Source organism: Amphiura filiformis, chromosome 18, assembly GCF_039555335.1.
Source record: "Amphiura filiformis chromosome 18, Afil_fr2py, whole genome shotgun sequence".
Lineage (NCBI taxonomy): Eukaryota > Metazoa > Echinodermata > Ophiuroidea > Amphilepidida > Amphiuridae > Amphiura > Amphiura filiformis.
In genome coordinates this window covers 47002040-47010990 of record NC_092645.1, presented here as the reverse complement: position 1 = coordinate 47010990, position 8951 = coordinate 47002040, and the positions used below count along the sequence as shown (strand labels likewise).

General features: G+C 39.1%; 1 protein-coding gene across 1 annotated transcript in view; it reads left to right on the top strand.

Annotated features, from left to right (window-relative positions):
• Nucleotides 1-479: 479 nt before the first annotated feature.
• Nucleotides 480-8951, top strand: part of LOC140139192 (sushi, von Willebrand factor type A, EGF and pentraxin domain-containing protein 1-like) — an 80353-nt gene continuing 71881 nt past the window's right edge. Inside the window, exons 1-3 of the mRNA XM_072160973.1 lie at nucleotides 480-708; nucleotides 7210-7371; nucleotides 8707-8910. Coding sequence (XP_072017074.1) covers nucleotides 651-708; nucleotides 7210-7371; nucleotides 8707-8910 — 424 coding nt within the window. The 5' untranslated portion in view covers nucleotides 480-650. The remainder of the gene's footprint in view (nucleotides 709-7209; nucleotides 7372-8706; nucleotides 8911-8951) is intronic.

The following is an 8951-nucleotide window of genomic DNA, read 5'->3' as shown; positions in this document are numbered from 1 at the left end:
AACAGGTAATACAACTGTTTGTGGGAACATGAAGAAGATCAATTTCTCGCGCTATTTTTATGCTATAATTTTAGGCCTATTATTGTGTGTTTTTTCTTCTCTGTCAAATAGGGTGGTTTCAATTTACAATATGAACCTATTATCATGATGGCCTATGATCCATAATAATGCGTATTTTGGAAAAGATAAATTAAACAGAACAGTAGCTGAAGTGCAAATGCCCAGGGTCTGAAATCTGTTGCAAAAACAAAAACTACAGCTATTTGCCTACCAAGGTTCCGGTTCGTGCGGAAAAGCAGAAGGCTATCGAATCCTAACAACCGTTATTAACATCATGAGGGATGTAGCACCAGTATTATCCTGGTCATATAATTCCGTTTGAGGATCATGTTGCAATTCTTGTGAAAAGTACCTTCAAGTAGAAATTTCAAAGAAACTTATTTGTGCTTCTGTCTTCTCTACAACTTTCATTTTCAATGTTTTAATTGTAACAGAACTTGACAAGATCCCAGACGTGTATAGGTATTGTATAGTTCTGCTAAGGCTTTGGTCATAGACCCTATAGGGTCTGTGCTTTGGTCAGTGATACTATTAAACTGGGATACACTTTTTTCACTGCGTATGACGGAAGGTCTACAACATTGGACAGAATGAAATCGCATTTCATGCCTGTGTTTATAATATGTATAGCCACATTTACTTTGAACGGTAAGTTTATTTACTTGTTTGTATTTATATTTACTAGCTATAGCTAAAATACATTTGTTTTATTCATGCACAACTTTATAATTATGTTGAACAGTTGAAGGCAATATTTTGACAATTTTGCGTTTTGACATGCATGGGGTCGTGCGGCCGCATACTATGGCACAGGGGGCCACCCAAGTATGATAGTGTACACATATGCGTGACCAATTTTTTTAAACATCCCCTAAATGAGTTTTACCCTACTAGCAAATTTAGCATCTTATTATAAGTTAGTTTAATATAGAATTTACCCCCAAATGAGTTTATTGGTTAGAGAAATGAAAAAAATGTACCCTTTTTGGACTCGTAGTTTACCAAAAATTTGAAAAGGTACCCTAAATAAGTTGTTCCGCTCCGTTTCAGAAAACTACCCTTATTCTTGAAAATCAGTGTTTTTTAGACCCTAAATGCGTCACGCGCGCAACTTGCCTTTTTTGCGCAAAAAACACCAATTTCTTATACTTATTTTTTTTCCGCATTCATGTGAGTGGCCCCCGGGGTACTAGGGAGACTGATGATAGGCCTATTACCCCTGACATGGGCTGTGCCATAATAATGAGCCCCGTGATTTTTTTTCAAATGGAGTGCCAAAAATTGCATAGGCCTACCCCCGGCTTGTCAAAAATTCTTTGCCTCCCCCAATTTTTTTGGTCCCCAATGTGCAAACTTTAAAATGGTCTTGATATACGATGCGAGGGTAGAGGGCAGGAAATTTTGCATATTTGAATATTTCTGTAGTGCTTTCTTAAACATTTTTCGTGTTATTTAATCCCCGTAAATGTGTGCCAAAATCGGCTTGCCCCCCTTCTAGGCCTGCCAAAAAATCTTTGCCCTCTCCCCATTTTACCTCCCCGGGGCCAATTATTGCACATGCCTCTTAAGGCCTCTCCTATAGAAATGGAATCTAAATGAAAACGTTTGCCCCCCCCCCCTCATTATGCCGCCAACAATTCCTTCCCCCCCCTTCTCGGCCGGCCAAAATTGCTTGCCCCTCTCGGCCTGCCAAAACCCTTCGCTCCAATTTTGCACTAAATTATTAGGAACCCAATTTGCAAATGCAAGCGTAGTGAGCAGGAAATTTTGCATTAATGTTTATGTAGGCCCTACTCGGCCTACTGTTTTCCTGGGCCTTTTTAGAGCGTTTTTATTTACTGTAGGCCTACATGTGTGCCAAAAATCTCTTGCCCCTTTTGACTTGCTTGCGCCCCCTTTTGCCCTGTGCTAGCTGGCCCCCTCTTTTTGCCTCCCCCGAACATGTAATTACTGAACAGCCCATAAGAGCTTTTAAAGTTCTTAATTTGGTTCCCCCCAAATATCCATACACTGTCAATGTTGGTCACTCTATCTGATCATGAACTTCATATTTGGCCATTTTAGCCTGAAAAGCGCATTTTTTTGCCCTCTCCGCGCAAATTTGTTTCTTTTTTGCATCATAGCTTCAATAATTATGGCAAAATATTTCGATGGTATAGGGGTGTGCAGAGCGCAGCGCCGAACTTTGGGAACTGAGTACTGATTTCTTGGCAAAAATATATAGGCTTCTGAATTAAAATTTCGTCATATTTTTGAGTCAATTGAATTGAAATTTGATGGTTGTAGAGCTTTTTCGTCAAAATTTTGCCAAAAGAGCTACAATTTTTGGATTTTCTTACTCACTGGCGATAAAAGTCAATGAAAATTAGGCTAATTTAGTGGTAAACATTTTTATAGACATGGGCAACTGAAACATGCTTTTTCATACAGTTCTTTTTATGGTGTTTTTTGTATACTGTGTAGGCCTACTAAGTAATAACAGTCCTGTGATCTTTAATTCAGTTTAGCAAACATATTTAACACGGTTATTTTTCAAGAGTGGTCCGTATCAAAACATCTGTGGGTGCAAGTATCAGTCTAGTATCCCTGCATATAATTATGATGGATAACTCAGGGGGGGGGGGGGCGGCCAAGATTGGCTGAATTTTGACGTCGTCATTGGTTTTACACGTAAACACAAAAATATCTCAAATTATTCCAAAACTGTACGTATGTTATTAAGCACTATTTTATCATTCTAAATCCGTTGAGGTTCGCCAGTGAACCTCATTGTAAGTACTGTTTTTTGAATGTTTTGTATGAATAACGCACAAGCGGCTAGGGGACGCAGGGGTAACCTTGTCAATCAATGGTTATTCTATTGTCCGCCAAAGTTTAAAGCCAGTGACATCACCGATAAGTTTATCCATGATCAACCCAATCGATAGGCAATTATCCAAATCGACTGCGTGGTATAGCACCACTGTGCGAAATTGACGAAGTTTAACTCGTGCGCATAAACTTGCATGGAATAAAAGTTAAATAAATATAAACTATTACAATTTGAAATGAAATAAAAAATTAATAATGATAACAATGAATAGTTATCACAATCAGCCGCTTGTAATAACGCACGGTATGTTTATCATCATAAACTTATCCCTGTGTAAAATAAAATTCGACCTTTTATCACTCTAATCCTGGTTAAAAACTCTTAGCTCAACACTGATCTAGGCCAATCAATAACTGATTGCCTATCACAAAGGCACTGGCCAATTATGACGTCAATAAATCAATAACTGGTCATGCATTGGTCTGCTTACTTGGTTGAGTTTGGATGGGATGGCCACTAACCTAGGAAAAACTGTCACTCATACAAAGAGGGCGACTACGTTGAAGACATTGACCAATAGAATTGCTTTTTGGACTCATGATAGAGAAAAAAATGACGATGATTGACATGTGAGTTTCTAAGGAATCAAAAATATGGTTCGCCTGTGGCGCTGTTGCAAAGTCAGAGAAAGTTTCAGGCCGTGAAGGCATGAAATCCCCATTCAATTAGTACACAGATTCTTGAGTGATAGATTTGCACAACATGTCATATAAACCCTACAACTACGTTGAAAACATGCTCTATTTTATTTTTTGAAAAGATATTAGTAATCACAACAAATTTCTGCAAATGATGATCTGAGTTTCTAAGACATTGAATTAAAAATAACATCAGGACGACGTTCTAAAAAAAGTTTCCTATACCTTCAACACAGAGCCATGTGCTGAGGTCATGCGTCAATTACAGACACACTGTGTAGCTAGTATAGGAAAACGGACAATAAGTTTACAATGTGATATATACCTAAAATTTCGCCCATTGTGTATCACGGTTAGCGTGGTGTAATGGTAACTGTTGTCACCTGCGGTGCATAGGGTCCCGAGATCGAGTCCCGCTCACTCCCGGCTATAATTTTTTTTTTCTTCACATTCATTTTTAATCCAAAAATATTTATTTTTTTGTGAAAATTTATACATTCACTGAGAAATATATTTTGTGCATTTTTTTCTGTAACGGGGCCAATAGAGCTAAAAACACAACTCGGCACGGGGCGTCCAATGCCCATGTCCAGGCAGTGTTGCCGTCATATTGTCTGTTTTGTTTACGATATTGGCTGTTGCCACAGTGAATAATGTAGTCCACCGTCGTCTGGGATAACTACTTCGAAGTTTTGCGCCGCCTACGATTATTCCTACAAGCGTTCTGTAACGATTTTGGCAGTATACACAGCTGTCTTTAGCAGAAAATGATGGCACTTTTGAAAAAATATGGAAGTTCAGCTGGGGGGAATTTTGTTTAAATTTTAACATTTCCTCATGAATGCGAGTATCCAGGCTGGTACCAGGGCCTGGTTGGTACCACGAGACAAAGACATTTTATGTTTCTGGAGTTGTGACATAATGGTAAGTCTGGTGATGATGATGTGAAAATTATTAAATTTTGTGATGTCATGTGACGTGTAGCCATACAATATGACAATGTTACTGTACATGTATATGGTAATGGTAATGGTATGCATTCCAATCATGCAATGCACTGTAGTTACTGTGTGGATAGAAGATAGAGGGTGGCAGGGTGCTATAGAAAAAATTATTAAATTTGTGTACATCGTGGAACATTCAACTACGCTTGTTACTCCGCGACTATAGGCAAAATAACAAATTCTCGATCATGAGAGGATGTACCGAACTGCGTCAGCGTACTTTTCATAGAATAACACAATTGTGCGACCTGCATGACCGAACCTTGACCTTGCCTAGCAACGACCGTGGGATTGGTCAATTCTCAAAAGCTGTGTTTGCGCCGTAAGCGCCGGTCTTTGCGTAGTACGCTCGACGCAAATAACTGTGCATACTCAAGTTGGCTCTTATGATCGAGAATTTAACATTTTGACTATAATACACGAGCGTACAGCACTGCCTTTTGAGGAGAGCGAGAGCAATTGCTCTCTAAGTACTGCTCTCCTGAAATCTGATATAGGAGAGTGATTTTTAGCTCTCCTTAGACTTAGTTGACCATTCTCTCTGCACATTTAGTCCTAGTAACTAGGAAGACCGAACACAGACATAATCATATGGACGTTCAAATGAGCCTGTTCTATAATAATTTACAAATACTTCGGATCATTTAGAGCTTTGTTTTACTGAACTGCAACGTGTGATTTATATGTAGGGACAGGAAACGTGTTTCGTACTCTCCAATTTCACATGTACTGCCTTGTTTGTATAGGGCCATATTGTGTGCAGCTCTGAGACCGTGACATATCAGATAATACCCAATGTAAAAGTAAATGTCGTCACGTTCTCAGTTACTGGGACTACTGCACATTCTATTTTAAATGCTCTAAACAGCTCTCCTTGAAGGTTCCAGAAGAGCTATTTAATGCTCTCCTGTCAATTCCAAAAGACAGTCCCTGGTACAGCGCTACTCTACTACACGTCCATATTGCGAGGTTATCTGCATACATGTACAACAGCTTACTACGCACAGCCACGCAAAGAGTATGGTCCACGATGTACACGAATTAAGTCATTTTTCTATAGTACCGGTACCGTATACACGTTCAGTTATCATATCGTCTTCAGTTTTAAAACAATTTTTTAGATTGTCCAATTTGGCTACAATTTAGCTTGGCAAACATTTATGTATCTATAACTGGAGTGTTTGCTTACTTTTAACCGGAAACACAGGCGCTGAAGTACAAATTCCGACCATAATTATTATGAGCATTGAGCAGGGCTGTCAACCTTTTGGAATTGCTTGGCGTGAGACACTAGTGGCGGACCTAGAGGGAGCGCAACACTAAATAAGCTTCCCATATGATAACATGTGATTTCGGCCTACTTTGAGCGCCATTCCTGGCGTCCCTGCAATACTTGGCAAAATAAATTTGGTATCAAATTATTAAAGCTCGATCTGTTTCTGTAGATTCCAAAACTTATGTCGGCATATATCGATGACCGTTGACTTTTTTCGCTACGCGGTGCAAAAAATAATGCCTAAAAATACACTAAACTCACGACTCACATTTCAAAATCGGAAGTTGTCTTAATCCGCCACAGCAACTTCATTAGAGGGCACGGCAAGTGACTGCCTTGGGTAAAGGACATATTTTGAGGGCATTACGGCAGTGGGGATGGGTACCCACAGCAAAATGCCATGGGTGGCTTGGGTTAATTCGAGGGCTGGTTTGAAATATTCTCTTACTCAAAACCGTAAGCAAATTTGTAGCATTTCCAGAGAAGATGAGATACTTCTGTGGTATTTTTATTTTTCATGTGTCATTGTATTAAATTTTGAGCCAATGCATATGTCACTCTGCAGAGCTCTGTCGGTTGTGCTATGGCATGGTCCTTTGTGCACGCTATATGTACGTACTGTGTTATGGTCGCATGTCGCTATGGATTGATTTTCCTCCATCCCTCATTGACCCCCGATTGGGGGTGAATGACCCCCTAAATTTAAAAAAATATTAATTTTTCACCCTCTATATTGGGAATATGTGCAAGCTCGGGGGTGAACTCAGACCCTCTACTTTTGGACCTTACTCCTACCCCTAACTACACTGCAAAATATTTGTCACCCCCGAGATTTAATTTTCACCCCATGTATTTGGATTTTCTGCAAGCTTGGGAGTGAAAAACACGGGAAAACAACCCCCGACTTTCGAGCCTTAATGCTACCCCTGCGTAGAAGCAGGGACTGCCTTTTGAAAATTAGAAAAGAGCTGTAGAATGCTCTTCTGGTTTCTTCAAGAACAGCTTTGTGAACAAGCATAATGTGAACAAGTTGTCTAGAGGAGCTACATTGTATGAATCGCTCTTGCAAATGCAATAAGAAGAGCTCTAGAGAGGAGTGAATACTCTCACTCCTCTCAAAAGGCAATACTAGCATCCAGCTTCCATAATTGCTGCTATTTTTACTCGCACAAAGCACTACGTATAAAATAAACTTTCTTCACATTCACCATTAGCACTCCTGTTTGCCTCACCATGTTAATATTCAAGGTGCAGCAATACTCAATTTTGAGGGATGCACTGTATCCAATGAAGATGAAGATATGTGATAACAGAAATGGGTTTGATATGTTACTTTTGTCTGTATTTGTTTATTTACAGCTTTTGGACAACAAGCAGGGTGTCCATATGACCCCGAGAATGCCTTGGCTGAAGGACAAGACTGCACAGCAGCTAGGGAATGTGCTTCTACAAGTGATATATGCCAAGGTAGAAGGGAATGTGTATGCGATGGGTATTGCGGACTAAGATGCATCAAAGTCAGTAAGTATAACATAGGGCTATTCCAGTTGAAATCCTTACACCTCTAGTCTAGACATGACCTCAATTGACCTTTTCGGTAAATCCCATAAGCCTTTGCGAGTACACCTGAAATAGCGTCATTTGACGTCAGTACGCATCATGCCGATGCGCACATCGTTTAGCGAACATCGTTACTGTGCATTGCAAATCGGCGTGACGTCAAATGACAACATCTCAGGTGTACTCGCAAAGGCTTATGGGATTTACCAAAAAGATCAATCTCGAGCTCTCACACAGGGGTTGTACAAATGTAGATTTCAAATGGAGTTACCCATTCAGGTAATTCCCATTTGAAATCTTCCACACTCCCTGTTTGGAAGAATAAGGTCATTTCTTCCATCAAACTTTAAAAAACAGTGCCTGAAAATATTGCTAGGAAGAATCTGAAGCGAGTTAAACTTGTAGTTAATACCTGTAGTTTTTACATGTTTGAAGTCAACACAAGAGATTGGTTCTTTTAATTTTTTTCAACTGAACAAAATTTACGTCTTTTATGTTGGCATATTGTTTCGGTGTACCGTGACATCACACCACAGAAAGTACCCTATTTAGGTGTAACCTTATCAAAGTAAACATTTTTAGGGTGGTTGTTGCTTGCACTTTACAAATGTATTATGTTTTTAAGAATACACTAAGAAAAGATTTTAGTATTTGAGGCCCTTTTAGCAATCATGGCAATGCAAGTATTATTTTTGCATTTTCCTCAAATTTTGATGGAAAATTTTGTAACGTGTCATTCCGTGTATCAAAAAAGTACATCAAGTAGGGGTAACCCAATCAAAGTATACATTTTTGGATGGGCTATTGCCTCTACTTTGCACCAATTAGGTTGCAAAGTATTAGATAGGTGCTATGGTTTGGATGTTACATGTTTTTGAGGAGGTGCTACTTTTTGACAACTTTTTCATGCATATTTGGATTTTTACCTGATTTAGACTTACCCCTACTGAAAATTAGATGCCATTTTTGGAAAGATTGGACTTTTTCCATTCAGAAAATGTTTACTTTTGCTATGATAGGATCTATAATTAGGAAGTTATGAATGTTTCAATGCAAAATGATGCACGGTCCTAGAAATTTACTAACCAAACGCAAAGAAACACCACTTCAAGACACATGGCCATATCTCAAAATCAATATTCCTTATACATCCGATTCATTTTGCTTGATCACGTCACATATTAGGATATTGCTATCAGAGAATTTCACCCCAGGCCCTCAGTGATAAAAAGCTATAGATGACATTTTGAATATCTAGTTCATTTCATTTTTTGTTTCTTTTTTTTTTTTTCTTAGGGAGAGAGAATTATTGTGGTGAACTGGCAACACCAGACAATGCCTCGCCGATGTACGATTCTTCTCGGCATTATGCATTCAACACCACAGTGACATACAACTGTACCAATGGCAGTGTACTTCTGAGTGGGGATCTGACGAGGAAATGCAGAGGTGATAGCAAATGGAGTGGACAGGAACCACATTGTGTTCACCCTGATGAGTGTGAGTGTTAAACAGGCAAATCTAAAGTTAATCTTTTATAA